This window comes from Mirounga angustirostris, unplaced genomic scaffold, assembly GCF_029215605.1.
Source record: "Mirounga angustirostris isolate CCGP_5_RB_7025 unplaced genomic scaffold, mMirAng1.0.hap1 SCAF_8, whole genome shotgun sequence".
Taxonomy (NCBI): domain Eukaryota; kingdom Metazoa; phylum Chordata; class Mammalia; order Carnivora; family Phocidae; genus Mirounga; species Mirounga angustirostris.
This window is the reverse complement of record NW_026991716.1, coordinates 29293793-29308197: the sequence shown is the minus strand read 5'-3', so window position 1 is coordinate 29308197 and position 14405 is coordinate 29293793. Positions and strand designations below refer to the sequence as shown.

At 54.4% G+C, this 14405-nt stretch overlaps 3 protein-coding genes across 9 annotated transcripts; 1 reads left to right on the top strand and 2 right to left on the bottom strand.

The window, feature by feature from the left end:
* Positions 1-33: 33 nt before the first annotated feature.
* On the bottom strand, positions 34-2453 carry RNF5 (ring finger protein 5). Its single transcript, XM_045866642.3, has 6 exons — positions 2214-2453; positions 1252-1270; positions 1044-1156; positions 880-934; positions 685-802; positions 34-605 (listed from the first exon to the last, which is right to left on the bottom strand). Exons 1-6 carry the CDS (start codon positions 2351-2353, stop codon positions 508-510), a joined length of 543 nt encoding a protein of 180 aa, XP_045722598.1. The 5' UTR covers positions 2354-2453; the 3' UTR covers positions 34-507.
* A 599-nt stretch (positions 2454-3052) lies between these two features.
* On the top strand, positions 3053-12297 carry AGPAT1 (1-acylglycerol-3-phosphate O-acyltransferase 1). 6 transcript variants are annotated; one of them, XM_045866632.2, is made up of 8 exons: positions 3053-3318; positions 3709-3813; positions 9039-9247; positions 9487-9620; positions 9926-10101; positions 10246-10341; positions 10467-10539; positions 11069-12297. In XM_045866632.2, exons 3-8 carry the CDS (start codon positions 9048-9050, stop codon positions 11251-11253), a joined length of 864 nt encoding a protein of 287 aa, XP_045722588.1. In that variant the 5' UTR covers positions 3053-3318; positions 3709-3813; positions 9039-9047; the 3' UTR covers positions 11254-12297. The 6 variants fall into 6 exon arrangements, with proteins under 6 accessions (XP_045722588.1, XP_045722587.1, XP_045722586.1 ...); XM_045866631.2 differs by lacking the exon at positions 3709-3813 and having other exon boundaries at positions 3053-3369; XM_045866630.3 differs by lacking the exon at positions 3709-3813 and having other exon boundaries at positions 3055-3318.
* Positions 12298-12458: 161 nt separating this feature from the next.
* EGFL8 (EGF like domain multiple 8) lies at positions 12459-14377 on the bottom strand. Of its 2 annotated transcripts, XM_045866623.3 has the most exons (8): positions 14256-14377; positions 13945-14067; positions 13729-13841; positions 13535-13630; positions 13257-13427; positions 13112-13191; positions 12879-13032; positions 12459-12599 (listed from the first exon to the last, which is right to left on the bottom strand). In XM_045866623.3, exons 1-8 carry the CDS (start codon positions 14354-14356, stop codon positions 12523-12525), a joined length of 915 nt encoding a protein of 304 aa, XP_045722579.1. In that variant the 5' UTR covers positions 14357-14377; the 3' UTR covers positions 12459-12522. The 2 variants fall into 2 exon arrangements, with proteins under 2 accessions (XP_045722579.1, XP_045722578.1); XM_045866622.3 differs by lacking the exon at positions 14256-14377 and having other exon boundaries at positions 13945-14252.
* Positions 14378-14405: the final 28 nt, after the last annotated feature.

Genomic DNA, 14405 nt, shown 5'->3' with positions numbered 1-14405 from the left:
AGGAGGTAAGGACAAAGGTGGGCAGAGCTCCCATCAATATATCTCACCTTGTTTATTGAATTTATAATAAAGGAGGTAGTGAGGGGAAGAAAGCACTTAGAGTCAGAACCCATATTAGACACTGGGGAGAGAGAAATTAAGTTAAATCAACACGGGGAAAGTAGGAGAGAGTCAGAGGGAGCCTTGCCCATCTTTCAACATCAAATCAATAAATGTGGGGGAAAGCAAAGGATCAGGAGAGAGAAGAAACAGACACTCTCTTTTGTCTGTCCTCCTGTCCCAGAGTTGGGAGTTATGACGCTACTCAGTGAGTTCAGAGCAGAAGGTTCTCCTATACTCTGCACAGATGTCACTCCTCCCCACACCCTCCTAGAAAGTGGCCAGGGTTGGCCTTAGCCAACAGAAATGGAGGAGTTGGGGAGGAGGGGCCAGGAGTAAGGAAGGGTCAGCAAGGACCCCCAATACTGATTCTCCTCTGGCTGGAGGTGGGCAGGAGGGAGACAAAGATCAAATACTGAGCAGCCAGAAAAAGAAGAAGATGGCGAGAAACAGGAAGAGGGAGTCCTGCCAGCTGGAGGCCGGGTGACCCTGTCCCAGATCCACACCTGTAGGAGAGAGGAAAGCTGTGGAAGAAGCATCCACTCCTGGGTTGGGAAGGGGCCTGAGCTGAGGGAAGGCTCTTACCTGTACCCCGACGGAACGGCTCATGGGTGTTGAAGACGGTCGTGAAAAAGCCAAAGGGAAAAGCACCAACACCAAATGAGAAGTGAAAGCCCCCAGTATCGCCAAATGACTGGAATCCCTAGGGAGGTGGAGAAAGTCAGAGGAGAACTGGGCAGGGTCTGTGACAAGGAAGGAACACAATCGGACAAGACTCACCCCTCTGCTCTCCGGAGCTGGTCGCTGGCCCTGGGGGCGGGGTGGAGTTTTCAATCTGAAGAATAGAAGAGGGGCTAGGCACAAGAACGTCCTCTCCCCTTCCACACCCCACTCCCGGGGCAGAAGCCCTCCATCTTCCGTCAGCACCACCCCCTCTCTTTCACCTGGGGTCCTGGGGCTTCTGGCTCCCTCGCCCATAAAGAGGGACCACCTTTTCTCTGCTGATCCCAGCTTTACACACTGGGCACTCTTGCCGCTCTGGTCGCGTCTCCAGCCACTGAGGGAGAAAATGAAGTGGTTTCCAGTTCACAGCAGGGTCTTTCAACTCCTCAGACCTCCCCATTTCCCTCTTCATCTCCTCTGAATACGCACCTGATGAAGACAGGGCCAACTGGATGGGGGGAAAAAAAGAACGTCAAACTAGCTACAGAAAAGACAGACACGGACCGGACCTCACAGAGTCCGATCTCACCCCCTCTTCCCAGGTATTACCTACTGTTTCTTTTCATATTTTTGACAACCTCTACCAAGCCAGCCAGTTTGGCCTTCCCTCTTCTCTGATCTTACAACATGTAAAGCACTATCTATCCCCAACATGCTCAACCCTTTTCTCTCCCGCAACACACACACACACACACACACACACCCATCCCCTCCCTTCTCTGCCTTTCGACTTAAGTTTTCAGGTCTCTTCAACCAGGGCTTTCCAGATCTCCTCTTTCAGCCCCAGCCCCACCCTTGCCCCTATCAATCCCAAACCAAACCCCCTTTACTAGCACCTGCCCCCACTACTCCTTTTCCTCTCTTCTTCGCTTAATAAAGTCCCTATTTCCACCATCCTTTAACTTCTCAGGGTTGCCCCTTCAGTACCCTTGTCCTCAGGTTTGTTATACCACTCCCTACCCATATCTCATCTGAATGTGATCCCACATTCCCTAGGTCTCCCCAACTCAACTAATAAGGCGTGCCTCCCCTAACCTTTGGGTCTAATCTGTTAACACCTGTACAGCTAAGACCCCTCACTTTCTGGGGTAAGGTGGCTCGGGTCTCATCTGTACAGATGTGCTGTGCCCCACCCCCGCCCCGCCCCACTTCCTCTTAACACACCGTATCCCTCAGCTCCTCGTTCCTATGACTCTCCGTCCCACGGGTCTCCTCTGTACAGACATGACCCTCTCGCCCACACATACCAAAAGAGACGTAAGTCCCCTCCTCGGGCCTCAGCGATGGGGATGTGCCCTCCGATTACCTGTATGATTGTATGCCACCCCGCCCCCAGCCCCCGCAGTAAGGAGGTGAGCCCCACTTCTTTTCTCCCCCTCCCGGATTCTCACCAGTACAGGTGGCCACACACACTGACCACAGCTTCCCGAGCAGTCTCCAAACAAATATTACATTCGAAGGTCGCGCCCGCCCCGCCCCGCTCGCGGTTTGGCCCTTCGGGGCCCCCGTCCTCCTCCTCTGCCGCTGCCATGGCCGGTTCTGTTTCGCCTTCACGTACCCCTCAATCCCCCCAAACACACACACACACGCCCCAACAACGAGAAACCGCCTCCAGCCCACGATCGTTGGGCGGGCTTCAAGGTTTTCTAAGCACTATTGGCCTGAGTAACTGACAATCACACAGTTCAAAAGAAAGGATTGGTCCAGAGCGTAGGGGTAGGTTTGCGCAGTCCTGCCCTTGCACAATGATTATTGGCTGATACAGTCTCAGTCAGTATGCAATGCGATGGGATTGGTAACAATTCGATACGTCCCGTCGCCCGACCAGGGAGAGATTTATTCGTCTGATTAGCTGTCAGTCATAACCAAAGGCCAGAAGCAATTGGCTCGGGACTACATCAGGCCTCGCCTACTACAAGCCCCTTTCTTTCCTTCACTTCCCCTTTCAGAGAATGTCCGATTCCTATTGGACTTTGGATCGTAGGGCTCCAAAGCACTTGATTGGCCGGAGCTCGATGGAAAAAATGGTGGTTAGGTAAAATGCGCGTGCGCAGCAGGCGGCGGGAAGGGGTGGGCCAATCCTGTGAGGGTTAAGCTTTCTCTGGTCCCACCGCTTCACCTCTATCTTGTCGCCATGGTGACTGCTCTACGATTGGCGGGGTTTGGGGTTCAAAGGCCTTGGCTCGGCCTCATCCGGGTCCTCCGGCTCTGGTCTCTCTAGGTTGATTGGGCAGTTTCTTTCACCCCTGATTGGCCGAGAACGGAAAAGACGGCGAAAGGCTCGGCAAGAGACCAAATACTAGGGTCGCAGCGTTCAAAATGGCTCCGGCCTCCTTTCGTGACGTAGAGAGCAGAACTTGGGTTCGCCCCTCCTTTTTGGTGAAGAAGGGAGCAGAACTGGGATCAGCTCGACGTTTGGATGGTGCGAGCATCGATCTGCGGCGCTGGTGTTAACCCATCTCCCTCGGCTAGAGAACTCAGCCTGCTCCTCCTTAGGTGATTTGCAGAACAAAACTAAAGGCCCGCACCTTTTTAATGTGACACAGGGTATGACAGAGTTGATCTCGACTCCGTTTTAAACCTTAAAAGCAGAAAAGGCCTAGTTCCACCCTTTCGTGAGTAGGTGCCGAGGGGGCTAAGGCCCGCCCCTTTTTGGGCGACCCGCGGTGGAATGGGGTCAGGCCCGCCCCTTCCGTCCTGTAATGTGTCCCGCAGAACTGGGGTCTTCCTCCTGGGTTGGACCCCTGGGACTTGGGCAAGCCAGAGCTTGGGCTTTTTGTACGAGTTTGGGCCTTTTCTACAGTCAGTGATCCTCACTGTGGCCCAAGGAGCAGAACTAGGTAACAGCCCTCCCACTACCAGTGTTCTTTACATCCTCTACTTCAGGGCGTGTAAACTCAAGCAGGGCCGAGGTTGTGTCTGGCAGCGGGGACAGAGGCTGAGGGCAGTACAACACCCAGAAAAGGTCCCACGTGACTCAAGTGAGGAAAGGTGAGAGGTTGGGAGTTGCCTAGAGGAGGGAGCGGGAGGTGAAGGTACAGGATGCCTGTACAGGTTTAGGAGAAAAGTTATTGAGGAAGAGGTGGAAACCAAGGAGAGGAGTGATGGAATGATCCCGGTAGAGGGATAGTGGAAGTATGGGGAAGAGGAGATCAGGGGCTGGAGAGGGAAGAGATACAGGACCACAGAATTAACGAGGCATGCTCATCCCAGAGTAACCTAGCGTTCTTTCTCATTTTCTTTTTTAAAGCAACCTAATGCCCAGTTTCTATTGGAAAAGATGCGCTCAGATTCTATGTTGTGGAGAGGGGCTGTCTCAGCTTCAATGACTAAGGAGACCGATAGGAAGGAACCAGAAAAGCAAAAGTACTGAGGTTAAATAAAGAGCGTGGGAGGACAGGGGCAGGGAGAGATTCTGAGAGTATCCCTTCTCTTTAAAGACCTGAGGGGGTTGAAGGAGGGAGCTGGACTGCTGGGCGATAGTGGGGACGGGGTAGGGGGAGGGCAAAAGTCATAAAGAATCAGCGAGAGCTGCAGGGTCAGGGAGATGGAGCCCTGGAAAGAAGACGACAGATGGAGAACTCAGTGCTTAGCGTATAGTAGGTGCTTGAAAATATCTGGAATTGAATGGGGGACAGGAAAGAGGTATTCGGAGAAGAGTTGGAAGGAATAAACAGCAGATAAGGGAGTTGAGAATGGAAGAAACCAAGTGAAATTTCCAGGAAGAGGAGAGCTGATGAAGAAGGAATGGGTCAAGGAAGGAATACAGCACCAAGGGACACACAAGCCATGTGTACTGAAAGGGAGTTGGAGGAGAAAAAGACGCAGCTGGAGCCAGAGAAGGCCAGAGACCCAGGCAGAGCCCAGCCGAGCTCTCGCGGGCGGAGCTACCAAGAGGAGACTGGCCGATGCTGGGAGGAGATGCCTGCGTCTCTGGGGGGCGATTGGCAAAACGGGCCGCCCATCACCGCCCCCTACTTCCTGGCCAGCCCCGGAAACCAGCAGGCGTTGGGGGGGGGGGGATAGCGGCAACAGCAGCCCCAGCCCTCAGAGAGACAGCAGGAAGGAAGGGAGGAAGGGAGGGAGCTGGGGGGACAACCCCCCTCACCATTCCTACCGCAATGGGCCCAGCCTCCCACTCTCACCTCCCCTCCATCGGCCGGGGCTAGGACACCCCCAAATCCTGTCGCCCCTTTGGCACCGACACCCCGACCGAGGCAGAGACACAGCCACCCGCCACCACCGCTGCCGCAGCCTGGCTGGGGAGGGGGCCAGCCCCCCGGGCCCCCCACCCCACTGAGGTGGGGGCGGGAAAGGGATGGGAGGAAGTGGGAGGAGGGTGCTGAGAGGGACTTGGAGGAGGGGATGGGGGAGAGATTGGGTCTGGGAGGCGGGCTGGAGAGACGGTTGCTGGGGAAAGGAGAGGGGCCCTGAGAGGGAGGAAGGATGGAAGAGACACAGAGGGAGGAGAGACTCGGAGACCCTGTGAATTTGGGATGGGGGTGTGGACAGAGAGTCCTGAAGAGGGAATTCCTGACACCGTCCCCAATTCCTTTTCCTGCCCTTTGGCCCCACATGACTCTTAGGGGGTTGTGGCCGGGAGAAGGCGGTTTCTTGCTCTCCTTCCCCCAGCAGAATTTGCTTCCTAGGAATGCCCTCAGATACCTGTTTCCATCTAGGCACAGGACCTTTCTCAGTGGCCGTCCACACTGGGCTAGATCCTTACTGACACACAGATGCTTTGTGGGGGGCCATGTTTTCTACATTGAGTCTGTGTGCCTTTGACATGTATAATGGATTATGTGCGGCTAGCTTCTCCCTATGCTATCCGTGGACTGTGGAGAAATGATGTGTTATTTTCCATCAGAATTGCCCATTCTCCTATCTTATGTCCGTGTCTCATGCCCAGTCTTGACAGTGTTCAAATGTGTGAGTTTTTATGTTATTGCATCCATTATGTGGTTTCATGTTTCTTGCACATTTTATGCTTTTGCATGTTTACTTTTGCATGTAAAGATTATCCCTTACTTGTTTTGGTTCATATATCATGTATTATGTCCACGATCCTGTCATATGCAGTAAGTCTTCCTGTGTGGGATCCTGTGGTTTAGTTGACTAGTGCACACTCCTGTTGTGATCAGGCTGACCTGTGTGCTGCATGTGTTTCCCAGTCAGGGTTCACACCACACCTGTGCGTGCTGTGATCCTTTACATATTTATCATATTTATGCTGATGTGACACGTCCACAGCATATGTGCTTCTGGTTACACATACTATTTATTTCATTTTATTGGCAGTATATTTTTGTGAGTCTTATGCACATTACCCATTTGGCACTCCATGGTGCTAATTATTAATCCTTGGACATTTCTGCTCCGGAGAGGGTCACTTAATGTCGTGTATTAGAGAAAAAGGTGACGGGGCCTTCATGTCCCCAGAGAACCATCCCCATATGCCTTACCTTGCTGACCTTCCTGGCCTGTGTCTCTTCACATACATTCTCTTTCCGGGGGCTATGGCCTGTGTCTCTTCACATACATTCTCTTTCCAGGGGCCTGTCTTCATGGAGCTCAGTGCATGCCACAGGGTCAGCCCTGCTGTGCACGTTATCTCTTCCCCACTCTTTTTGCACTGTTGGCATGTATTTGATGACAGCAGCATCTCTCCCCTGTGGCATGTTAATCCCCATTCTGTATGTTTCTCTTCTGTGTGAGATGGGATGCGCTATCTTGATTGTTGGTGCTCTCCTTTCAATGTGACCGGATATTGTGTGTGCATATTCAGAGGTTACTGTTAGGCTTCTTATGTTCATGGTTTTCTGGTGACTTATCTTTTCACAGTTAATAGTCCTCAAGAGTGTAGCTATTTGATTCCTGATCATCTCTGTCATTAATTATGGCTGTGTGGTTATGTGTTCAGCCTTATAATCTGTTCCGCAGATGTTTATTGAGCCCCCTCTCTGCCTCCTGCTGTCCCGGGTATTGGGAGTTCCTACCCTCAAGCCACTTACAGACTAGGGAAGGAACAGAAATGCCAGTGAGCAGTTACATACACTGTGGTGTCAAAATCAGTGGTTCTCAGACTTGTGTGCACACCAGACTCACTTGGAGGGCTTGTTAAAATACAGATTGTTGGGCCCAAGGCCCAGGATGTCTGATTCGGGAGATCTGGGGTGAGGTCCAAGAATATGCATCTCTACACTTTGAGAACCAGTGATCGAGATGAACGTGTAATGAAAACTCAGGCCAGGTGGGGTTCAAGAAAGCTTCCAAAGCATGAGGCTGAGCTGTGTGAGGCAAATGAAGAGGCAGAAGGGCATTCCAGCCTGTTCGCAGCACAGAAGCAGGAAAGACTGTGGTGTATCTGAGGAACTGGAGTTGGCGCGAAAAAGGCTTTTGTGGGGGTGTGGCCAAAGATGGAAGCAGAAGTCAACTTGTCTAAAGGGCCTGTAGACAAGACAGGGAAATGCTCGGATTTGTGTCACAGAAAGATCTCTGTGGTTGCCATGTGGACGACTGTTTCTCTAGTGCCTATTTATTAACCTTCCCTGATTGGCAACGGACTTACCTTTGAACACAGACCTCCTTGTCATTGGAAGGGAGTGCCTGTAGCCTTGCTGGGAGTGACAGGTATTGCCTGAACACCATTTTGTGACTTCTGACCCTGCGGCCAACAGTGGGGCAGAGTGGAGGAAGGAGGAAGAACCTAGAAGGCAGGTTCTGTGTGCCTGCCGGCACCTCTTCCTCCTGAACTCTTTCCTCTCCCAGGGCAGGTGGTGTGATGTCTGTTTTACTCTCTGCCCTCTTTTTTTTTTTTTTTCACTTGGTCAGGCCTTACGCATTGTATCTGCCTGACCAGGTAGCCTGCAGTATCCCTGGAAGCGGGGGAAGGGGGCAGAAGGATTTGTTTGCCTGCCTGTGGAGGCAGGATTGATAGATGGTAGCTACTTCTGGTATGTCTATGGGTTTATCTGGGAATGGGAAGGGGGGTGGGGGTGGCTACCTTGGGGGAGAAGGGTTTCTCTGGTTATGCATTTACTACACATTCCTTCATCTGTTACTGGGCATGATTTTAAGTTTGCCTTCTGGTGTGAGCGGGTCAGTCTGTGTATGACTGTGTGGGTTTGTGTTTGCGTTAGTGACAGAGCCTTTATTCTAGCCACTGTGCTCTTGAGAATGTCTGTGGGTGTTCTGTCCCGTAACTGTATCTGCTATGTGTACACCTATGTGTATTTATATGGGCAGCAGCGGCACCGTGGTTAGGAATACAAGCTGCTTAGGTTTAAACGAGGAAGTGCCTCTGAGGAGCCCTGTCCCCTCAGGTAAGTTATTTAACCTCCTGTAAAATGTAAATTGTGTGGTTCGTATTTAAGGGTTTAACATAGTCTATAGATCAGCCCTAACCCAACGGAAATATAAGGCAAGCCACATGTAATTTTTAATTTTCTGGTAGATACGTCAAAAAAGGTAAAAAGTAACAAGGTGAATTTAATTTTATTTATTTATTTATTTTAAAGATTTTATTTATTTATTTGACAGAGAGAGACACAGTGAGAGAGGAGCACAGGCAGGGGGAGTGGAGGGGGGAGAGGCAGGCTTCCCGCCAAGCGGGGAGCCCAATGCGGGGCTCGATCCCAGAACGCTGGGATCATGACCTGAGCCAAAGGCAGGCGTTTAACGACTGAGCCACCCAGGCGCCCCGGTGAATTTAATTTTAATAATATGTTCTGTCGAAGCCAGTATTCTGAAAGGTTAAGATTTCAAAATGTAATCAATACAAAAGATTATTAGTGGGCTATTTTACATTCTGTTTTTTTATTCAGAGTCTTTGAAATCTAATGTGTATCTTAACACTTACAGCAAATCTCGGTTCAAGCTACCACACTAGACAGACAGTCCTAAGACCTTACCAGCTGCAAGTGTCTATTGCGGTTACTGTTGTCCTCTTATCATGTGTCTGAGTTGTGGATGGCCGTATCTCATGTCTCTTGTCTTTGTGAATGTTTCTGGAGCCTTCCAGGAGAGGGGTGGGAGAGCAGTCCTGAGCTCCCAGCCCCCCGCACCCCCATCCCAGAGAGGTTTCCTGGGCAGGTTTTGCTGGGAGCCCTGACCCCATCCTGTGTCTCTGGCCCTTGTCCTCATAGCTTCTGTGCCCTGCCCACCCCTCTCCCCCACCCAGGAGCCAGGCCCACTGTCCCTTGCCCTTTCCCCTGCAGGCGGCCAGAATGGAGCTGTGGCCGGGGGTATGGACCGCGCCGCTGCTCCTCCTCCTTCTGCTGCCCCTCCTGCTGCCCGCCCTGTGGTTCTGCAGCCCCAGTGCCAAATACTTCTTCAAGATGGCCTTCTACAATGGCTGGATCCTCTTCCTGGCTGTGCTCGCCATCCCTGTGTGTGCCGTGCGAGGGCGAAACGTCGAGAACATGAAGTGAGGGCTGGCGGCGGGGGGGGGGGGGGGGGGGGGGTTGGGTGATGAGAGAACCTCAGAGTCAGAAGTGAGCAGTGGATGGGGAGGATGTGGGGTGTGTAGAGAAAGTAGAGAGAGCCCAGGGACAAGGAAGGCCAGAAGACTGCAAAGATGCCTGGGAAGACAGCGGGATGGGGGAACGGAGGCCTGCCGACGGACGGCAGTGGGTCCTGCTGGAACCCCTTGCCATGACCCCACAGGATCTTGCGCTTGATGCTGCTGCACATCAAATACCTGTATGGGATCCGAGTGGAGGTGCGCGGGGCTCACCACTTCCCTCCCTCCCAGCCCTACGTCGTGGTCTCCAACCACCAGAGCTCACTGGACCTGCTTGGTGAGATCCCTCATAGGGCACACCTCCCCCCCACCCCTGCCATGCCCTTCTTCCTTCCCCAGAATCTCTTCCTCTAGGGGTCCTCACCTCCCCTTCATCTGAACTTTGCCCCCTGGCTCCCTTCTCCCCTTCCCCCCCGCCAGACCTTCTCACCTGCATAGGCAGGCTAATACATGTTTAATCACCTCTTCCTCCCCTCAGTCTCCCTTTTCCTTTATCTCCAGTCCTTAGTAGTGTGGCCCCGCTTACCCTGACACTTCACCTCCTTTGGCCTTCACCCTTCACCCACCCCACCTTTGCCCTAGGGATGATGGAGGTACTGCCAGGCCGCTGTGTGCCCATTGCCAAGCGTGAGCTGCTGTGGGCTGGCTCTGCTGGGCTGGCATGCTGGCTGGCAGGAGTCATCTTCATCGACCGGAAGCGCACAGGGGATGCCATCAGTGTCATGTCTGAAGTCGCCCAGACCCTGCTCACCCAGGACGTGAGTCACCCTGTGGGAAAGGAGGGTCAGGGCATTGTGGAGTAGCGCAGTTGTAAATAAACTGAGATGCAGGGCCAGCGGGCCTCAGCGGTCCCATTACAGCGTCACAACCATATTCTGACCCCTCCGTGTGTGGTTCCCCAGGTGCGGGTCTGGGTTTTTCCTGAGGGCACGAGAAACCACAATGGCTCCATGCTGCCCTTCAAACGTGGCGCCTTCCACCTTGCAGTGCAAGCCCAGGTAACGACTACTTCCCCTTCTGCTACTGAGCCCCCCAGCTTCCACCATCCCTTTCTTTCTTGGCAGACGCTTGTCATAGGGCCTTGGAAGGGAAATGTGGGCTGTTTGTTTTTCCCTTTCCCCAGGTTCCCATTGTCCCCATAGTCATGTCCTCCTATCAAGACTTCTATTGCAAGAAGGAGCGCCGCTTCACTTCCGGTGAGGGCTCGAGTAGACCTGGGGCTGGGGGTGGCCAGAAGGGCCATGGATGAGAGAGGTTAGAGGGATTGGCCCCACCAGGGAGGAGGATGGGTCGGTGTCAGAACTGAGATGTCCAGAGGATCATCCAGTGTGACCGCACATCAACCAATAAATATTTATTAAGCACCCACCATACCCTGCTACACGGGTAACGCTCAGTCCCTCCAGGAGGGGCCGTTACTGTCCAGTGGGAGAGATAAGGCCTGTGTGCACAACGCTATAGTAACACTCGGCAGTAAAGGCTAAGCTGAGACGATGGGGGCTGAAAGAGTGCTGAGGAGGTGTCTGGACTGGGTGCATGGGGAAGGCTTTGTGCAGGAGGGCCTCGGACCAGGTGGCAGCTGACAAGCACAGGGCCAGTTGTCCAGGGTAGGGGGAAGAGAACTGAAAGGTTGGGGAGGGAGGAGCAGGAGAGCTCAGAAACTGTGCCCCACCTGTGGGCAAAGGCCCAGGGAGACAGGCCATGATGGTGCTCACCCCCTCCCAGGGCGATGTCAGGTACGGGTGCTGCCCCCCGTGCCCACAGAAGGGCTGACACCAGATGACGTCCCAGCTCTGGCTGACAGAGTCCGACACTCCATGCTCACCGTTTTCCGGGAAATCTCCACTGATGGCCGGGGCGGTGGTGACTATCTGAAGAAGTCTGGAGGGGTGGGCGAGGCCCGGCTCTGAACTCCCCTCCCATTTACCCCCACCTTCCTCCCACACCTACCCGCCCAGTGCGCCCTGATCCTCTTCCTTGTTTCTCCTCTCCCCACTGTTCTCCTCTTGGGAATCTTCAACTTCTGAAGTGAATGTGGATACAGCACCGCTCCTTGTCCCCTCCCAGCTCTCCCCCACGGACTCTCTTGCCTCGGTGCAGTCTCCACTCTGACCCCACCCACCTCCTGTGCCATCTTGTCTGTGGGACGGTTACCTCCCCCCTCATCTCCAGTGGCTCACCTACACGAGGGTGGGAACACGCCATCCTTTCCCCAGTGGACCCTCTTCCTTTGTGATCTTCTCTCCCTCTCCACCCCACATTGGCCAGTGGACTCATCCATTCTGTGGAACAATACCCTCCCACAAGTCCATGGATTCAGTGGACTTATCCATTTGTGAGGACTCCTCACACTGTGGCTGGAAGTGATGCCTGGAACATTCCTGGCTTATCCTGGGAACACTCTTCAGCACCCTCACACTCCCTCCCATGGAGCCTGTCAGTGGAGGCTGGACTCTTCTCACTCAGAGGTCTATCTCATCCTGCCCATACCCAGGTGCCCAGGGGTGAGCATACTCCTAGATGCCAGTTTGGTCTCCACATTTCTGCTTCCCCCTGTCCCTGTGGTACAGTTCTTCAGTGGTCCTGGCCCCAATCCAGCCCCCTGCAGCCCTGCTGTACCATTCTAACCACACACAAGGGAAGAGGCAGACATCAGGTGCTGCACTCACTTCTGCTCCCTGGGGAATTGGGGAAAGGAACTGAACCCTGGCTGGACGGATGGGAGGGCTTTTAATTTATTTCTCTTCCTTTTGAGGCTTCCCTTCTCTGAGCCAGTTTTCATTTCCTCCCTGTGGCATTAACCACTCCTGCCTCCCACCCCAGACCTATGCCCACAAACTGGGGAGATGGGCTGGGAGCAAAAGGAGAGGGCAGGACCCAGTTTTGCGTGGTTGGTTTTTATTAATTATCTGGATAACAGCAAGAAACCGAGAATAAAGACAGAGAGAGAGAGAGATCTGGGCACTTTCTGGCTGCATTTGTGAAGGCATTAAAGTGGTTCTCGCCCAGGCAACCTGCCCCAGCCAGAAGACTCGGGTGGGCCAAGGCACCCATCTTCCCCGCCTTTCTTCAGCTCTTGGAAGTCTCCATCACTATTGCTCCTTAGTGGCAGATAACCTTATCTGCACTTCCCCACCTGGCCGATCCCAAAGGATTAGCGGGGCCAGTTTCTGTATAAATTAGGGGACCGGGGCTCTGGAGAGTTTCCTTTTTGGCCGGTTGAGGCCTGGGCCCAGGCTGTTGTCCTCACAGGAGCCTGGTGAATGACAAGGAAGCAAGCAGACACATTGGCTGTAGACTTCTGGGGCTACCAGGGCACTGGAGAGACTCTCACCCAACAAGAAGTGGACTGGGGACAGGGCACCAGAAGAATGGGTGAAGTGTGGATATCTAGGGACAGTATGGGAAGACTGAAGTGTTGGGGAAGGGCTTGGGGAAAAGAGAAAAGTGATCTAGGGAAAGGTGTCTCGGAGAGCTGGGCGCAGCTATTGGGCGAGGGGGGTTCGAGCAGAGAGGGGTAGGAGGACTCACTCACAGGCGCCTAGCCTCTCCTCCAGCAGCAGCACCTGATCGCTGAGAGACTCGATCCTGTCACTGCGGCCCCATAGCTCTGCCACCTTTTCCGGCTGTAGCTCTTCCGGAGGCATGGGCAGCACAGCTCGGACCCAGGCCCCGGCCTGACCAGCCCACTACAAAGGAAGAGACACCTCAGGAGTGCTGGGGTGGGGCACACCCTGCCGGGAGGGCTTGACCCCCATCTCCACTCACGTGCTCCAGCCGCTCCAGGCGCGCTCGCAGCTCCTGGATCTCCCACCTCAAGACGCGCTCATCATGTTCTGCTTCCCGAACTGGAGACAAGAGTGTGTCACCACTGCCCAGTCGAGCCCGGGCCCTCGCCGCCCCACTCACTCACCCGCCACGCTGAGGACGCTGGCACTGGTTGGCGGCTCCAGGGCGCCCTCTGCGCACGTGCGCCCGTCCGGGCCCAACACCAGACCCTGGGGACAGTGGCAGGTGAAGCTGCCCGCCGTGTTGATGCAATGGTGCGAGCAGAGGGTGACGCCAGTCCTACATTCATCCACGTCTAGTTAAGGGAAAGAGGAGAGGGCTAAAGGGTGGGGGCGAGCCGGCGCCCCAAGGGTGGTGAGGTCCTGATGCCGCTGGAGGTGGGGATGGGGGTGGGCCACTCACCCACATGACAGTGCTTCCCACCCCAGCCTGGGGTGCACTCGCACTGCTGTGGCCTGACGCAGACGCCTCGGTTCAGACATGGCTTGGCGCAGATGGCTGTGGGTGCAGGAGGGCGGTTCGAGACAGGACCAACAGCCAGCTTCCCCAGCCCTGCAACGCGCCCTGTCCCCAGGCCTGGGAAGACCCAGTCTTACCTTCATCACAGGTGAGCGCCCCCGGATGCCGCTTCTTCCAGCCCTGGCAGCACACAACATGGGTCTGCTGCACCTCCCTCCTCACCTCCCTCCACGCCACTCGGTATGTGGTCCTAGAACACAGGCCTGGCTGTGAATGTTGGTTTATGGACTTTGGTCTGGGTTCTTGAAGTTCTTCTTGAAAGACTTGCAGAGTCCAGGCTCCCCAGCCCTCACCTGTAGGTGCTGCAGACGTGCCTTCCACTGCACACAGTCAGGTAGGGCTTATACACTGCTTGGCTGTAGGACTCGTTGTAGTGGAGGGGGACCACCAGCATCTGCTTGGAGCAGACCCCCTGACTGCACCCAGGCCGGAGGGTGAGAGACACTGAGTGGGCCAGGCCCTGGGGGCCAGGAATCCCTCTCCCCTCAAGGCTCCAATGAGGCCCCACCCCCATTCTAAACTTCATGGTTTTGCCACCTGTTGAAGTCCCACCCCCAGCAGGTTTCCTGAAGACCTCATACCTGCCCCCGCCCCCCGTCATCACCTCTCTTTAAGGGATCCACCCTTGGCCCCCTGGACTGACATCAGTAGCAGGAGGAACGAGAGTCCGCCTAAGAGAGTGTATAGCTCATCCCTGGACCCCATGATTCTCCTTGACTCCAAACTCTGCAGGCTGCAGGCAAGAAGAGGTTAA

Bases quoted from the DNA above. Each gene is read 5' to 3' on its own strand.
- RNF5 (XM_045866642.3), bottom strand. From the start codon at position 2,353: ATGGCAGCGGCAGAGGAGGAGGACGGGGGCCCCGAAGGGCCAAACCGC. The intron at 935-1,043 runs GTGAAAGAGAGG...TCTATTCTTCAG, and splicing joins CAGAAGCCCCAGGACCCCAG to ATTGAAAACTCCACCCCGCC. The intron at 606-684 runs GTAAGAGCCTTC...TCTCTCCTACAG, and splicing joins GCCGTTCCGTCGGGGTACAG to GTGTGGATCTGGGACAGGGT.
- AGPAT1 (XM_045866632.2), top strand. From the start codon at position 9,048: ATGGAGCTGTGGCCGGGGGTATGGACCGCGCCGCTGCTCCTCCTCCTT. The intron at 10,342-10,466 runs GTAACGACTACT...CCCTTTCCCCAG, and splicing joins ACCTTGCAGTGCAAGCCCAG to GTTCCCATTGTCCCCATAGT. The intron at 10,540-11,068 runs GTGAGGGCTCGA...ACCCCCTCCCAG, and splicing joins GGAGCGCCGCTTCACTTCCG to GGCGATGTCAGGTACGGGTG.
- EGFL8 (XM_045866622.3), bottom strand. From the start codon at position 14,252: ATGACGGGGGGCGGGGGCAGGTATGAGGTCTTCAGGAAACCTGCTGGG. The intron at 13,631-13,728 runs GTAAGACTGGGT...CTGCACCCACAG, and splicing joins GGCGCTCACCTGTGATGAAG to CCATCTGCGCCAAGCCATGT. The intron at 13,192-13,256 runs GTGAGTGAGTGG...TCTTGTCTCCAG, and splicing joins CAGCGTCCTCAGCGTGGCGG to TTCGGGAAGCAGAACATGAT.